The sequence below is a fragment of the Sitophilus oryzae genome, unplaced genomic scaffold (assembly GCF_002938485.1).
Source record: "Sitophilus oryzae breed Bouriz unplaced genomic scaffold, Soryzae_2.0 scaffold_1297_pilon_pilon, whole genome shotgun sequence".
NCBI classification, from domain to species: domain Eukaryota; kingdom Metazoa; phylum Arthropoda; class Insecta; order Coleoptera; family Curculionidae; genus Sitophilus; species Sitophilus oryzae.
The window spans coordinates 2,932,889-2,950,694 of record NW_022145945.1 but is presented as its reverse complement, the minus strand read 5'-3'; the positions used below and the strand labels follow the sequence as shown (position 1 = coordinate 2,950,694).

At 32.5% G+C, this 17,806-nt stretch overlaps 1 protein-coding gene across 3 annotated transcripts in view; it reads right to left on the bottom strand.

The window, feature by feature from the left end:
- LOC115874562 (nidogen-2) overlaps positions 1–17,806 on the bottom strand; it is a 63,628-nt gene that overhangs the window by 2,557 nt on the left and 43,265 nt on the right. For 2 of the 3 annotated variants that reach the window (XM_030889747.1, XM_030889745.1), the window contains exons 10-21: positions 17,154–17,354; positions 16,010–16,162; positions 12,831–13,049; positions 11,589–11,753; positions 11,417–11,515; positions 11,046–11,201; positions 10,582–10,719; positions 10,286–10,375; positions 6,889–7,095; positions 6,689–6,796; positions 5,103–5,447; positions 108–221 (exon numbers count right to left, since the gene is read on the bottom strand). In XM_030889747.1, coding sequence (XP_030745607.1) covers positions 108–221; positions 5,103–5,447; positions 6,689–6,796; positions 6,889–7,095; positions 10,286–10,375; positions 10,582–10,719; positions 11,046–11,201; positions 11,417–11,515; positions 11,589–11,753; positions 12,831–13,049; positions 16,010–16,162; positions 17,154–17,354 — 1,995 coding nt within the window. The remainder of the gene's footprint in view (positions 1–107; positions 222–5,102; positions 5,448–6,688; positions 6,797–6,888; positions 7,096–10,285; positions 10,376–10,581; positions 10,720–11,045; positions 11,202–11,416; positions 11,516–11,588; positions 11,754–12,830; positions 13,050–16,009; positions 16,163–17,153; positions 17,355–17,806) is intronic. The other variant, XM_030889746.1, reaches the window with a different exon arrangement.

Genomic DNA, 17,806 nt, shown 5'->3' with positions numbered 1-17,806 from the left:
ATAGGGGTAGACCAACAGTAATTAAAATTGATTATAATTCAACAGGCCACTATGACAACATTTTCTACCATTCGGTATAACACCATAAAATAATAACAATCGACTACCTTCAATAAAAATTCGTCTGTCGCTTCCATCAGCATTTGCCCATTCTATTTTTGGATGTTGCCTATCCCAATCACTCCAGAAAATCTTGCCTCTTTGTGGATGAACCGCTATTCCTAAACCATAAGAAATATGAATCAATCTCAATTCAGTTCAATATTAAATTAAATAATTTCAGTTGAACTGCATTAGTAACTTATGATTTATTAATTTTAGAGATCAATGAATAAAAGAAAATTTTGTCAAAAAATGGCCATGATGCATATACAGGGTCCGGCAATAGCGCGTCGGGCATCTGTAGCTACTAAAATAAAAAACTTGGGAATTTTGTTTAAGTGCAAACCTAAAGTATGTACTAGGATGTATTTCAGGAAAATATTTTGACTTCTATAGAGTGGCTCAAAAAAGTGTGAGTGGATCGGAATGATTTTTTTTTTAAATGGAACACACCCTTTATATTATTGCATTTTTGGCTTCCTTTCAGATCACTTTACATAATCCTAATACATGAGTAAATATATTTCGATAATTTCAGAGATATTAATAAATAAATAAAAATTATATATTTTTCAGCTTTTCTTAAAAAAATAATTAATAATACAAGAACTGTCCTGAAATCAAAACTATATTAGATATGTACTTTAGATGGTCTGTACTTACTTTGCTATAAATATGGAAATCGTAAATCATTCTAAAATATAAAATAGTTTTTCTTTGTTTTTTTAAATGGACCACCCTGTATATTATTTTTTCAATAAATGGAAAATTAAAAAATGAAGATTTTTTGCATTTAGAGTATTTCAACATTTTTAACGGTTTCGCTGATATTCCCGGTTTTGTATTTCATATGGCATTTTCCACAGTAAATTTTTATCAAAGCCATCCAATGATTTTTCTTTCGTATTTTACCATTGAAAGCGCCATATGAAATAATACTGCGTGTATCCGGAAAGCTATTAAAAATTTTGAAATACTTTAAATACAAAAAATGCTCATTTTTTAATACTCCATCAAATAAAAGAGTAATATACAGGGTGTTTCATTTAAAAAAAAAACGAAGAAAAATTATTTTATATTTTTGAAAGTTTGGCGTAAAATATTGAACATCCTGTATTATTTACGATTACCATATTTATAGAAAAGTACGAACAGACCATCTAAAGTAAATATCTAATATAGTTTTGATTTCAGAACAGTTCTTGTATTTTTAATATTTTTTTTTTAAGAAGGGTTGAAAAATATATATTTTTGATTTATTTTTTCTCTGAAATTATCGAAATAGATTTACTCATATCTTAGGATTATGTAAAGTGATCTGAAACGAAGCCAAAAATGTAATAATATACAGGGTGTTCCATTTAAAAAAAAATCCAGATCCTCATAACATTTAAAAAAAAATCCAGATGCTCATAACTTTTTTGAGCCACCCTATAGAAGTTAAAATATTTTCCAGAAATACATCCTCATACATACTTTAGGTTCGCACTTAAACAAAATTCTTAAGTTTTTTATTCTAGGAGCTACAGATGCCCGACGCACTATTGCCGGACCCTGTATAAACATTGATATCGTTAAAGAATTGGGAACTTATTCCTTCAATCAACATTAATATATTGTATTATTAACAAAACTAAATTAAACGAAAAAGTAGGTCTCAAAATGAATTTAACATAAAAGTAATGTACAGGGTGGTCGAAATTGGTCTGTTTAAACAGAGAAAACCTATTTCCTGGCTAGATAGAGCAAAACCGACATAGATGTCATGGGCTCAATTTCTGAGAAACGTTTAATAGCCTAAACCGCCTGTTCATATTTCCACTGCCAACCGAGATACGGAGTCTTTTTGAATTTTTTACCATTTTTAAAATTGCCCATAACTTTTTTATTTTGCCGAATAATAAAATTCTCTAAAAACATTATTAAGGCACTTTTTTAGGTACAATCCAGTGGCGTAGTCAATTTTTCTCTGTTCTTTCTCTTTTTGTCAGAATAAAAAATATAAATTTTTAAATGGAAATCATAGTTGGCTATGAACTTAAAAAAATGCTTGCATTTAACCCTTTCCAACGATATAAAGTTATTTGTATTTATTTCTAAGAATGAGAGAAATATTAGGTTTTTTATCTTTGTATCCAAGCGGGCCTTGATTTTGTGTTGACCTAGTTGCCTAATTATTTTTTAACACAATATAATATTCTATATTATTATTTATCTGCATAATTAAAGACTTTTAAAAAGGTAAATTAACATTCTGTATCAGTATTAGTAATTACAATTGAAATCGATTCAATAAACAAAGAATAAAACTAAAAAAATGTATTTTTTGAGTGACGACTTTGGTGACGAATATAGTTTTCTAAAAAAAATCATCAAAGATGTTCAAACTGAGCACACCCTTGTTAAAAAATAACATAATAAACATCTTTTGCGCACATAGTTACAACAATTTATTAGGCGAACTGGTGTAATAAGTCCAAAAGCTTGCCTAGTAGCCTTCTGTAATTCTTCTCTTGTCCCAATGGTTCTTCCCTTATATATAATGCCTTTTAATTTCCCTCATAAAAAAAGTTGAAAGGAGTTACATCACAGGACCTAGCAGGCCAAGATATGGGATCCCTTGTTCCAATCCAATCCTCTCTAAATTCTCCACTTAATAGTGCAGTTGTAACCCTGGCTTTTTAATTGTAAATAGTAATACTAATATAGAATGTTGAGTTACCTTTTCAAAAATCTTTAATTATGCAGATAAATAATGATATAAAATATTAAATTGTGATAAAAAATAATTAGGCAACAAAATCAAGGCCCGCTTCGATACAAAGATAAAAAAACTAATATTTCTCATTCTTAGAAATAAATACACACAACTTTATATCGTTGGAAAGGGTAAAACGCCAGCATTTTTTTAAGTTCATAGCCAACTATGATTTCCATTTAAAAAATTATATTTTTTATATTATTTCTGACTAAAAAAGCAAGTATAGAAAAAAACTGACTACGCCACTAAATTGTGCTTAAAAAGTGCCTTAAGAATGTTTTTACAGAATTTTATTATTCCGGGAAATACAAAAGTTATGGGCAATTTTCCAAATGGTAAAAAATTCAAAAAGACTCCGTATCTCGGTTGGTAGTGAAAATACGAACAGGCGGTTTAGACAATTAAACGTTTCTCAGAAAATGGGCCCATGACATATATGTCGGTTTTGCTCTATCTAGTCAGGAAATAGGTTTTCTCTGTTAAAACAGACCAATTTCCACCACCCTGTACAACAAAATAATAGACAGAAAAGACATTGTAATAAATAACACAGCACTGGAAATAATAGAAGAATATATACATTTGGAACAATAACACACAGCTCGGTGTCTCTTCTGCCAGAAATCAACAGAAGAGTTAAGTTAGTATGGAAAAAACTCAATCATATTCAAATCTAGAATGCCACATTATCTAAAAAATAAAACATTCGACCAATGTGTACCAGTCATGATGATAAAGGATCTGGCGCAGGAATCCGAGCGAAGAAATTTGCAGCAGTCCAAAGACTGAGATCTACAAGAATCTATACAGGCTGAGCTATATACGAGCTATATACGATTGAAACCTCTGTGCAACTGCTGGTAGAACAGCAATACACCGGGAAAACAATAAGCATATTTTCGGATAATCAAGCCGCGTTGAAAGCACTTGAGGCAACGAAAAGTACGTCCAGGACGATTCTTCATTGTAAGAAACTACTCAATATATTAGGGGATGGAAACAAAGTGTCGCTAATATGGATACCGGGACATGTCGGCCTAGAGGGAAATGAACCTGCTGATTCCCTCGCCAAAACTGGTGCAGGCTCGCCATTTGTGGGCCCAGAACCGACACTTAGCGTACCAAAAAATCTCGCAAGAGACAGGCTCTGGGAATGGGTTAGGGGTGTGACGTTTCGGGACTGGTATGACAGTCCCGGAATGAAACATGCCAAGACAATCCTAGCAGAGCCATGCAAACGTAGAACAGATGAACTCCTAAAGGCTGGTAAAAACGGAGCGCGTACGCTTACTGCAGTATACACGGGCCACTGCCGGCTGAGATCACACCTACAGAGGATGGGACTGGTGGAAGAGCCGAATGCCGACTCTGTATGGAAGATGACGAAACAATGAAGCACGTTATGTGTACCTGCCCCGCTGGGGGCAGGACCAGGTTTGAGGTGTTTGGCAAACCCACGCTAGACCTATCAGACCTAGATGACATATCACCCTCGGACATAACGGCATATGTTAAAAGGCTGGGTCTTGAGGGTGAACTTTAATGCTCTTTTTCTATTAAAGAGCTTGTAGAAACTGAGCCACAATAGGCCCTCGCGGCCTCAGTGGAGGGTCCCACCTGGGACTCTTAGTAAAATACAAAAAATACATACCAGTCATGACATATGCATGCAAAACATGACACTTAAAGCGGACATTATAAGGAAACTGCAGGTCCCACAACTCTCAATAATGCTGGGAAATATGCTGGGAATAACCAAAAAAGACCATAAAAAAATAGAGTGGATACGACAAAACAGGTAATAGATGTCATCCACAGAATCAAATCCATCAAGTGGCAATGGGAAAGACACCTGGCAAGAAGGATGGACAATAGACGGACCATAAAAATTACAGCATGGTACCCACGAGGAATTAAGAGACTTAGAAGAAAACCAAACTTGAAATGGGACCATGTTATTAGGAAATTAGCAGAGATAACTTAGGCTTGCATAGCCAACAATGGGCCCAACTACAAAGAGAGTATCTAAATATGTGAAGGAAGCTACACCATAATTGGAACTGGTTGAATAAGCTGAAAATGAGGATGATGATTAATAAAAATTAGCCAAATAACTTGTTTATTTGTTTTGTTTTTTGAAAGTTTTGAAAGTTCATTTTTTAGTCTCTACCCTAGTGAACAAATTCTAATTCAGAACAAACTATTTATTTTTTTTTTATAATTATTATTCTGATCTTACCTCTTGGATTCACCAGTGCCGTACTAAACAATTTCCTCCTTCTTCTCGAATCCAAATTCGCAACCTCAATAGTATCCGACATGGAATCCGTCCAGTAAATGTTTCTGGACACGTAGTCCACAGCCAAACCTTCCGGAGAGCCTATTCCAGAGTTGATAAAGTCAACTTTGTCGCTACCGTTGTACAGCGAACTTCTAATGGCTCTGCCGCTGATGTCGCTCCAGTAAACTCTGCCTTCCAGACAGTCTATATCCAGACCTACAGCTGTTTGATAGGGTTTGATCTGGATGGGTTTGCCAGGATTTTGTTTGGTCGGTTCCAGGGGGATTTTTAACGTGGCCATACCTTAAAACGTAAACCTTAGTAGCTGTAAACCTTAAAACGCGTTTTAAACTTCGGGGTATGTAAGAATTCTTTTTCCATTTTGAAAACTAAGTGAATTCTTATAAAATCTCTCAAGAAATTGACAAAATTTATCTAGGTTTTACTGGTTTATTTTCAAAATAAAGTATTGTATCTACTCTTTGACTGATGGTATGAATGAAACCCTTCCCTACTTGGTATGTAATATTCAGGGTGGTTCGAACTGAATTCCGGAAACTTCGGAAGCATATTCTGCAGATAAAAATAAGTAAAAAAATGCGTATAAATGTATGTCCTAAAATGCTTAGTTTCGGAGATACAGGGTGTAGAAGTTTTATTTTTATTTCGATTTTTTCTAAATAAAATATGAAATAACGTCAATATTTGTATGAAAATAATTGGTGTCTCTGGGAGTTTTTTGACATGAGAAATTTGGTTTTGATGTCACTATGACTCCTACTTTTAGAGGGCGCCATCTACACATTTTTTAACTGGTTTGAAGAGTAATAACTGTTCATCCGTACCTGTATAAAACTATTGAGTTAAAAAATACACATTTACGACGTTTTTTTAAGTAAAAATGTCTCGTGGTAAAAATCGCTAGGAGTAATGGTTCTAGAGATATTTGGAATCAAAATTATCAATACCTATCTTCACTGACATAAATTAAACATGTTGACTAAATAGCTATTAGACTGAAATCATATATTTGAAATGTTTTTGTGCCAAAAGTTCAACAGAAACTGTTTTATCATAATTTTTTAGCAGAAAAATTTATGATTAATTTAAAAAAATAAAAATTTCCTAAATTTATTATTTCAGTCAAGTAACATATCTATTCAACGTGTTTATTTTTTATCAATAATGACATGTATTGACTATTTCCATTCTAAATGTCTTGAGAACGGTTGCTTGTAGCGATTTTTATCAAGATAAATTTTTTAGGTAAAAAATCACGGAAATGTATATTTTTTCACTCCATATCAAATTTCTCATCTCGTCAAAAAACTCCCAAACACTATATTTCATCCAAATATTGACGATACTTCATAAATTATTTGGAAAATAATCGAAATAAAAATGAAAATTTTACACCCTGTATCTTCGAAACTAAGCATTTCAGGACATACATTTATACGAACTTATTTACTTATTTTCATCTGCAGAATATGCTGCCGAAGTTTTTGGAATAAAGTTCGGACCACCCTGTATAAATACTTTACCTTGATTAACTAAAAGGAAATTTCTCTCATTCTTGACAATTTCTTTGCATACTTCTCCACTTCCAACAAATCCAGAGTTGCACTGACAGAAAAAGTTGCGTTCGGCATCTGCAAAATTTGATAACATATTTATAATATAAACTTTTCAAAAAATAACTTCAGAAGTCTGACATGCTTATTCAATATAATATATTATGTACCTGAATAACATTGAGCATTTTTATCGCACATGGTAGGATCCACATTGCAGTTCCTCTCTACATAACAATTGAATCCATCCCCGAAGAATCCGGGATTACATTTGCAAACGTATGTGAAAGCGGATTCTTCGTATTGGCAGGTGGCATGGTATCCACAATTGTTCAGGGTGTCACAACCGATCGGTTTAACCTTACACTCGGATATTCCTAAAAGAACAACAGTGTAGGATAAAAGATGCGGGATAATAAATATATTTTTAGCATGTTTCAATGCCAATATTTTCTAGTGTTGGAAAAAATCGGATGATTTCAATCCTCGAGGATTCCAATAATCGGATGACCATCCGAGGAATCCTCGGTCAAAAAATTTTCTCTGTATAAAATATCTCGATCGAAACCAGAATAATACTCGCCGCTGGATGTTAGTGATTTTGCTTGCTGTTTTTAACACACTGTTGCCATGTACTTGAATGACTTGAATAATATTGTAATAAATATAAATAATTATTTTAACCACTTTTATAATAATTTTTAATATTTTCGCGTATAATTTCATGTGGGAAATAAAATTTTCATAGATTTTGCTTTAAAATGTGCTGGTTTTGTTTCTTTAACTCCGACTTTGAGACTAATCTGGCAACCTTTCAGCACACGTTCAGGCCAAATGAAACCAAGTAATTCTAGTAAATTCTTTACTTGAATGCTCGAGGATCGACAAAAATACTCGAAACATACCGAGAATATGAATACTCGGGTGATTTGGATCCCATCACTAATATTTTCTATTATTTTTTAAATTCTAAGAATAGTTAACTGCCACGCATATTTTTTCTATACACTCAGATGCAAAAAACGCAACTGTGAAATTGTTGGTCAAATTTAAAGTGCTATATTTCTGTTATTTTTAGCCCTATTTTCATGATTTTTTTAGGCAACTGTATATAAGTCTATCAACTTTAATTCGTAAACTAAATTTTTTATAAACTTTAGTATTTGGCATATTGTACAGGGTTAATCGAAGGGTAGTTCTTTACCCTAACTTTAAAACACCCTGTGCAATAATTTCGTGTGTAAATTTTCCTAAAATACAATTTTACGGTCAGAACCATGACTCCTAAGCATTTTCTTTTTTGATTCATGTCAATACACGCTTTGGTTGATTTTTAAGACCGAAATAAACTGATTACGATCAATTTGCAATTTTTTAAATTATCATCACTTCTTGTTGATGTAATTTTTTAACATGAAGAGATGGTTTTGGTGACTGTTGTCATAACTTCATATTACACTGCATTGGATACTCTATACTAAATTAAAAATAAATGTTAAATACTAAATACACAGTCCTGGTTTTAATCAACATTAATAACGATAACTTCTGTTATTTGACGATATTAAAGAAAACATCTGTAATATATACAAACAGAAAAAAAATTGTAAAAAATACCCTAATAGGTACATTGTATTGCCTCCCTTGGGTGTTATAAAGGCGTGTATACGTCCGTTCATACTGTCATTGAGGCTGCATATATCATATTGCGATATGTTTTCTCATTCTCCTTAAGGACCAAGCGAAGCTCATTTAGTGAAGCTGGCAGCGCTTCGCGACCTTTAACCCTCCTGTCAAGCATTTCCCAAACGTCGAACATGATGAACAGTTCATAGTGGTTTATAGTTCACAATAATCTACAAAGCCGCCTTGTTATATTGAAAAAAAACTTCAAAAAGAAGTGATAATTGAAAAAATTGCAAATTGTTGGTGGCAAGTTCATTTCGCTCTTAAAAATTAACCAAGGCATGTACTGACATGATCCAAAAAACAAAATGCTCAGGAGACATGGTTCTGACTATGCCAAATACTAAAGTTTATAAAAAACTAAGTTCACGAATTAAAATTGATATAATTATATACAGCTTTGTAACGTTTTTAGTTCGTTACATGTATTTTTTATATATAATATATGATGTCTGGGCCTATCATCACCGGATTCCCACTCGTTCAGGCCGGATAGTTTATTTGACGCGTAATTTTTACGTTCTCTAGTCGCCAACCCTGTTATCGTTCGACACAACCCTGTTATTGCTCTGAGGAGGCGCTGTCAACATCGCTTCTGTCAACTGTCTCCGTGCTGTGTCCAAGGTACGGACTATTTCCAAGGTACGGACATTATCTTATGTACGGATGTCCTGTGGACGAGTGTCCCCAGTAAGAACGATTTTTTCTTACATATAAGTGCCACAGCGTGGATGTAGCTTGAGTCCCATGCTGCTTCGTTCCCAGCTGTAAGCTAGTTAGTTACGGCTGTACCAATTTATGGTGTCTCATTCTGGCCCCTTTGGTTGTGTTGGATGGCTGAGTACAGAGATGCGAGACCACCTCACGCTGCTACTGTTTGAAGCAAGATTACATAAAGAACAGCTAAGTGTAGATTTACGTTCTAGTTTTTATGTTTTAGATTTTCTATATTTTCAGTCTTAAACAGTAACGTACATTTAAAATAATATCGTACAGACTATATTTAGTGGTTAGATTATTAAGAACATTTATGTCGATGCAGTAGTTACAATGTGATTTATATTTTAGGTTTCATTATATTACGCCTTGTAATAGTATTACTTTCTATAGATATTATTATTGCGCTATGTTAACAGATGAATAACGAGACATAGATTCTAGAATCTAAGGTTGCAACATATCAGATTTAACACCGCATAAAATTTAACAATTTAAATAAAGTAATGCTACTTTTCTTATATTTTCTATAACGTTACACGCATTGTATTTTTTCATAGTCTTTTCATAGAACATATTTAATATTATTTACATACATAGTTTTACTCAACAAATAACCACTATAATAATTATTAAAATTGTACAATGCTATTTACTATCAGAATTCATCATGAATAAATATAGTCATTAATTTTAAGTAATATACAACTGTGTTTTCTTTCCCTGTACATGCCTGGCGCCCAATATCTATTTTTTTGCTTATTGTTCTTAATTAGTTTTCTTTCCAGTGAAATACCTTATCCACGATTGCTCTCCGATGAAAAGCTGCCGTTCGCAGTGGTAGTTGTTTAAAAAACGCTACAGCTTGCTAAAAAATTCATGAAAATAGGGCTAAAAATAACAAAAGTATAACACTGTAAATTTGCCCAAAATTTTTTCTGTTGCGTGTTTTGCATCTGATTGTATTATTTTAAATATATGAACTTATTTAAATGATTTAGAATCATGGATACCCGACGGCTACAATTTTTGTCAGTCATTTTAGTTCACCAGTAAATCTTATTTTCTAAGATTTTTTAGATGTGGTCTATCAAAATCTACAACCCAATCCCTCGCTCATTGGACATACTTTAAATGGTTAGATAGATATTTTTAGTGACTTACCATCTCCGTGATAACCTGATTTACAATGACAATAGAACGTTTCCACGTTGTCATCATAAAGACATTCAGAATTCTCCACACATATTCCTCCTAAAATTTAAAATATTTTTTCACAATTTTACCTAAATTTATGGTTATTTATGATCTTAAGTCAAGCCCAACACACAATACTTTTACATTAAATCATATATAATTGATTTATAATTGATTATTATTATTATTATTTCCGATTCCCATTCCTTTTGCCATCATTATATTATTTATTTCCTATGGTAACTATTTTATAAAATATCTACCTCCACAAGAATCAATATTAGGCACACATATATACTGAGAATCTCTAACATATCCTTCTTTGCAAAGGCACTCATAATTTCCATTGTGATAGGCACACTCTTCAGTGTGAGCACAATCTTGATTTGAACTACAAGCAGCTAAAAAATATATATATACATATTATGAGTAACAAAATTAAATAAATGTGTATCATAATATAAAAAATTATGCTGAAGGGAAAAAAATATTTTTTTGTCAAAAAAATAATTAAAGAATATCATCATTTCCAGACTAAAACTACTAATCATATACCGTCATATTATCCATGTTAATAGGTATCTTTTTATTCTTTTCGATATTTTTCTTGACATTTTTATACAATGTTCTTATAAAATTCAAATAAATGTGTCTCATGCCGTAACAAATTATGTTGATTTCCAAATAAAATATTTTAATATAAATATGAAACAAATAACACATTTACCAACTAATGTACAATTGTATCCATCTCCTGAGTACTGCTGAGCACAGATGCATCGTGATTTCCCAACATTCTTGTCATAAGAGCATGTTGCATGAATGTCACAATTGTCCAAGAAAAGACAAGAGTCCCTAGATTGTTGACAGTGATAACCATCACCTAACAAATAAAAAAATGAGAAATTAAGAAATATTTTAATAATATATTTAATATTTAATAGACTTTTTTAATTTTTAGTTCAATGTAAAAAATCTAGAACTATAGCGGTACACAAAGTAAAACAAGTAATATTTCAGAATAATTTCTGTTCTATTTTTGATGTTCTGTATTTTTTACGAGAACTTATATAAAGTAATAATAATTATAAATAATACCTTCATAACCATCATTGCAAGTACAAGTGTAACCTTGTAGTTCAGGCTTAAAACTACAAGCAGCATTGTAGTCACAATTTGGAAGAACAGTGCAGTCAACTGAAAAAAAATAAACAAAAATTTAAGTCAATTGTAACTATCAGCTCTTGTAAGACCTTTTCGAAAATCTTACACTCGATATTTGTAGGACCTTTGGTTTCAAACTTGTTTCCATTTTTAGTTACAGACGAATAGTAGCAGGTTTTATTAAGATTATTGTAAGTATACCCAATAGAACAAAAACAAAGTGATTCGTTAAAACATTGAGGTTCGGGAGATTCAAAATCGTTTAGTAATACTAAAATACAAAAAACATTAAACAACAATGTTTGATACAGTAGAAATCACGATTGTTCTGCGTTTTGATATTCGACATCGCAATGGTAATATCTGGGGTAGGCAACCACTTTTTTGCCTATATTACATTCACTCCCTTCGCTGTTAGAAATTAAAACAAATGTTTATACTTTGTACCATTTCTTCAGGCTTGTTGGCAATTATTTAAAACTTTGGTAGCATAATTTAAAATTTCTTATCATTTTTATCTACAGGGTGTTACACTTAAGATGGATACAAGCCAATATCTTGGTTGTTTGTTGAGCGATATTTTTCATTTTTGGCAAGAGGCTGTATGGCTATAAGACGTACATTTTGCCCCGAGTAAGAAATGCGATACCTGATAGACGCACGTTTTAATGGGGTTTGATATTTTTCGAGTCAAGAGTAAACTACCCTTAGGACAGTATTTATTTCAAATCTGATAAATTATATTGAATCCTCCTTACCCAAGATACTTAAGTTCTAGTTTTGATAAATATTGATACAGGGTGTGTTATTAAAATAAGACATTTTTATTTTTATTATTATTTTTTAAGTACTTACGACGCCACTGGATAAATAACTGGTTTATTATCAATAACCAATTGTCCAAAAATGTCTTATTTTAATGACACACCCTGTATTAATATTTATAATAAAATTAGAACTTAACTATCTTAGGTAAGGAGGATTCAATATAACTTATCAGATTTGAAATAAATACTGTCCTAAGGGTACCTAGTTTACTCTTGACTCGAAAAATATCAAACCCCATTAAAACGTACGTCTATGAGCTATCGCATTTCTTACCCTGGGCAAAATGTACGCCTTATTATACAGCCTACTGCCAAAAATGAAAAAGATCGCTCAACAAACAATCAAGATATTGGCTTGTATCCGTCTTAAGTGGGACACCCTGTATGCATCCAAAACACTACGAATGAATTTAAAGCTATTAAATATACAAATCGATTTAATCATAGCATAAATTAATAAATAATAATTAATTGTAAAAAATTAAAAAATACAATAATTAGAAAATATATTCAATACCCACCTACATGTGGTTCTGACTCTGTAGTTCCAGCTACAGTAGTTGTAGACACATAATCGGGTTGAGACGGTACACAAGTGTATCCATCGCCCTGATATCCAGCCAAGCAAGAGCAGGAGTACTCGTTTGTTCCCAGATCGATGCTACAAACACCAAGTGGCGAGCAATTGTTATAGACATCGCATGTTTCTTTTCTGGTAGGAGTACAACTGTACCCATCACCTAAAAACATAAAATAATTTATATTTCAAAGAAATATATAAAAATGGAGCTAAAAAATATTTCCTTTGAATTTAGAAGTAATTTTAATAATAGATAATATAATTTAAATTTCCCACTGGGGATTCAGGTGGTATAGTAAACGCCACGAATATTTGGGAGTGATTCATCGCTTGATGAAGTTAGAATCGACACGCGCGCTATCATTTTTACATTTAAAACGTAAATTTTTACCGCAGACATAGGTTTTTAAAGGCCCGGTCTAATCATCTGCCTGCGCTCCTCCTCCTTATTCTAAAATGTTAGCGTGAATGACAAAGACGATACTATATCGCGTTTCTTTGATTGATTCGTTTTTGTGCGTCAGTCCATTGGTGTGCTTGCAGTGCGACCAATGGGGCATTCCAGTTTATATTTATAACCAAATATATGTTTTGACAAAACTTTGACAGTTAAAACAACAAATTACAACAGATTATATATTGATTATTATATGACTTGAAACACCACGGCACTGGAATTAAGTTTTATGTGACCTTGAACAGATTAGTTCACATGGTAGCGACCTTTGAATAAGAAGACTAAGGAAGGAGCATATCAAAAATAGTACACCGCGATGGGCCTCAAATATGGCCGACTTAAATTCCGGTTTATCAGTGTCGTTCTAATTTTATTTAAAAAATGTAAAACTATGATGTAGGGTAGACGTGGGGTAGACTCAATAATTTGTTGTTTTATTTTACGTTGTGAATAAATGTTGGTAGTTATTAAAATTGTTATAAAAATATATAATTCTAATAAAAATAGATAAGTTATAATAATTATTTATTAACACAAAAATCCGATACGCTACTGAAGCTGGTAAATCAAATTGACGTATCTAAATTCTTTGACATCTAATCTTTGACAAGTAGTAAATAAAAGCAAAAATGCAAGAAAAAATATATAATAAGTTAATTTAAGTGAATTTCATAAATGATCGGTTTACTACACGTATGTATATTATATAGTCACTTACTAGCGAAATGTTCCATTATTTCACTCGATTTTCGCCGAGATCTATCGCATGCTACACAAATAACTATTTTACAGTCTTTTTCGATAAATCGCAATAGTGTCACTGTTAATTTAAGTTCTGACACAATTTCCATCTAGATTTACTACCTTTATACAACTATCAGTAGTAGAATAAATAATAAATAACATAAAATAAGCTCCGTAAAGACTGACAAATCCACAAAATTTCAAATCAAATTCAAAAGTGTCAAATGAATCGTCAAACAGAACTGTCAAGGATCCCCACCCTAGAGTGCTTTTTCCGCCCACCATGCATGAATACATGGATAGCATTATGCTCCTTCCTTAGTCTTCTTATTCAAAGGTAGCGACCGATGAATCACTCCCAAACATTCGTGGCGTTTACTATAGCTCGGGTGTAAAAAATGTCAAGTTACCACATTTATTTATTTATTTCCTGACATTGTCATTCGTTCTTTAGTTTTGTATTACGAGTTTTTTTTTAATGTATTGTGTGGTGATAGCTTAAGTTCAAAAATTTTAACTAGCAGACCTTGCAGTCGAACATTATTTTTTTTGGAACTTCTTTTAGTGCAAAGTGTACAAGATAGCTTAATAGCCGTTGCAAAAAACTCATCTCAACCTTATTAGAATATTGTAAACGGGATAGCGGTAGTAATGGTTTCCTTTATGTCCTTTAAGTCCTGTTGAAGAGTTGAGTTTTGTTGATGTAAATAATAACTGTTTAAAAAAATTGAAAATATGTAAAAATGGGCAACGATGTGCGGGTCAAGCTTAATCGCGTGACTAAAAGTTTATTTGTTATGATCTATAGGTACCTTTGTATCGGGTTCATTTGGGTCAAGATTTTTTTTAATATACCTATACACTTTTATGATGACCTATGGTAATCGCAAAACAATTTCCGATGCACGTGATCAATCATATCTACATTGACACTAAAGTCTATGCACGTGATCAACTTTGAGTAACAAGGGATGGCGACAGCGCTGCCAGATTGTAATGAATTTATGAGATGAATCTTAATTTAAAATTGATAAACAACATATTTATTATATCATTTTTTAAAGAGTTTTACGTTTTATTTTTAATTTAATAACTAATATTTTAGTGATTAATTAATTTATTTGTTTTATAGCTTATTTTACTTATTACATATTGCCAAAAACTAGTCCATTATGAAGATTATTATAAGCGTTATTATGGGTTATTTATTTATTGATGTACATCTTACAACGCCATAAGTGGTAAACAAGTAAGAGGGTGCTATTAATGCACAAACTAATAATCACAGAATTTAATAGAAACTATCTTTGAAAGTGGTATAATGTGCTTATCAATCAAACTTACTTTTCTGACTCCAGTCAAGGGTAATAAAGGACCTTTATTGTCACGTTCACGTTCAAAATAGTTTTAAAAAACAGGAAAGCTACAAGCTCTTTGCTTCGACTGTTTAAACGCTTCGGCATATTTTCAAAACACAATTTCAAGAAATGCAATTCAAAAACTCGAAAATTTAGTTCTTAAAAGAACTGTTTGCGCTTAAAAGTGCAATTTTTACAAAAGACTATGAAAATAGGCAAAAATACGAGAATTACTTACAACACGATATTATATAAAATAATGACTGACACTAGGATAATTGTCAAATAATAAAGGACAATATTGCTGAACACGGCGCAATGTGACCAACATAGCGATAATAAGATTTGGTTTAAACTAATTTTTGCAGCTTTAATCTAAATAAAATATCTGTTACAATCATTTGCTCTATCAAGTAAAATGAAGAGCTGCTCAGTATCTTAAATTAGACAACACATTTAAACATTTTTGCCAAAATTTCATTTAGTCAGGTTTATAGACTTTAGTGTCAATGTAGATATAATTGATGACGTGCATCGGAAAATGTTTTGCGATTACAATACCTGTGAATCCAGGAATGCATTTACAAACTGCTATTTCATCACTTTCAAAACATTCGGAATTTTCTGCACAAGTCACGTTCCTACAAGATCTGGCAGGAACACACAAGCGTCCGGATTTCTCAAAACTCGGGTTACAAATACATTCGTAATTTCCTGGAAATAAAAACAAGAAATATAATTTCTATAAAATTTGTACACGGGTGCGTCAAAAAGTGGCTCACCCCCTATAACTTTTTTATTTTTTTGGATAAAAAAACGAGATTTATTATGTTAGTATATGACATAAATTAGGATTGACTGGTGTATTCAATTGTTTTTGGTCACTTCCTGTTTTAACGGAAATGACTACAACTTTTGATTTTTAAATGGCAACCTCGGTATTTTTTTACTTTATTCGAAAGAAAATGACATCCTGAATAGAATGACATATCATATGTCAACTTTTGACATTCTCGCTTAATAAAAAATTGAATTTTAAAATTAAATCTAGAGTGCCATTGCTATGTTAAAAACACTAATTCTTCATCAAGGAGCCTTGGAAAAATAGATTTGATCGTCTAATGTTTTTAGTGTCTTGTCCTAGCCAGTTAGAAAATACTCAAATCGTATTTTTAATCATATCTCAATTTTTTCAAATGGAACGAGGGTGGCTCATTAGCATATTTGGAAAAATAATTTTTTTACGAATAATTTGATACCACACACTTGGTATTTCGAGTCAAATTTTCGTTACGAACCGCAAGTTATAATTTCAAATAAACCATATGCGAAAATGTCAAAAGTTGACATATGATATGTCATTCTATTCAGAGTGACGTTTTCTATCGAATAAAGTAAAAAAATACTGGGGGTGTCATTTAAAAATCAAAAGTTGTAGTCATTTCCGATGAACCCGGAACTGACCGAAAACAATTGAAGACGTCAATCAATCCTAATTTATGTCATATACTAACATACGAAATCCCGTTTTTTTTAACTAAAAAAATAAATAAGTTATAAGGGTGAGCCACTTTTGAGACTCACCCGGTTTACAGGATAACAATTTAAAAAATAGTAAATTTGATTTATATCTAAACTAGACCCTAAAGTTCATTAAATTAAAAATAGTTTACATGAAACACTCGGTATATTTTTGTTCGCTTACCAATACTATTAAGACACTGCGAATTGTAATCGCAGTCGTGTACTCCAGTTTGGCATTCGTTGACATCGACGCAAGCCTGAACGTCTCCAGAGTAAAGCTTTTGGTATCCCGGATTACAAACGCAATCAAAGGAAGTGCCATCAACCACACAGGAACTATCTGGACCACATCTTGATCTACCCTCTTCACAAGGATCATATTCTGAAATAATATTATTAACATACAGAATCTAGAATGGAGAATGAGTAAGAGGGGGGGTTGATCACTGCGACCTTAAAGATCTATTGTGCCCCCCTTCCTTGAGTCATCATACAATCTATAACCCATCATACCCCTGTTGTAGAGGGGACAGGGTATTTCCCATCCTCCTCTGACAACAGTTCTGCCTCCGAGGGTACACACCCTTCCAGGGTTGGAGTTTGGCCATCCGTGCCGCTCTTCACAGTCGAGGAGCTTGCCTCCGGCTGAGGAACCCGTGAGGTGGAGGCTGGAAGACCTGTCTCCATTTTATCCACCTTTTTAACTACGTCTCTCCTTAGACCTGATACCGGTATTGTCCCGTATCTATAATAGAGGATATGTCCCTCTTTCTCTATTGCCTGCTTGGATTTGAGGTCAATTCCTATTATGAGGACCTAACCACAACCCTCATC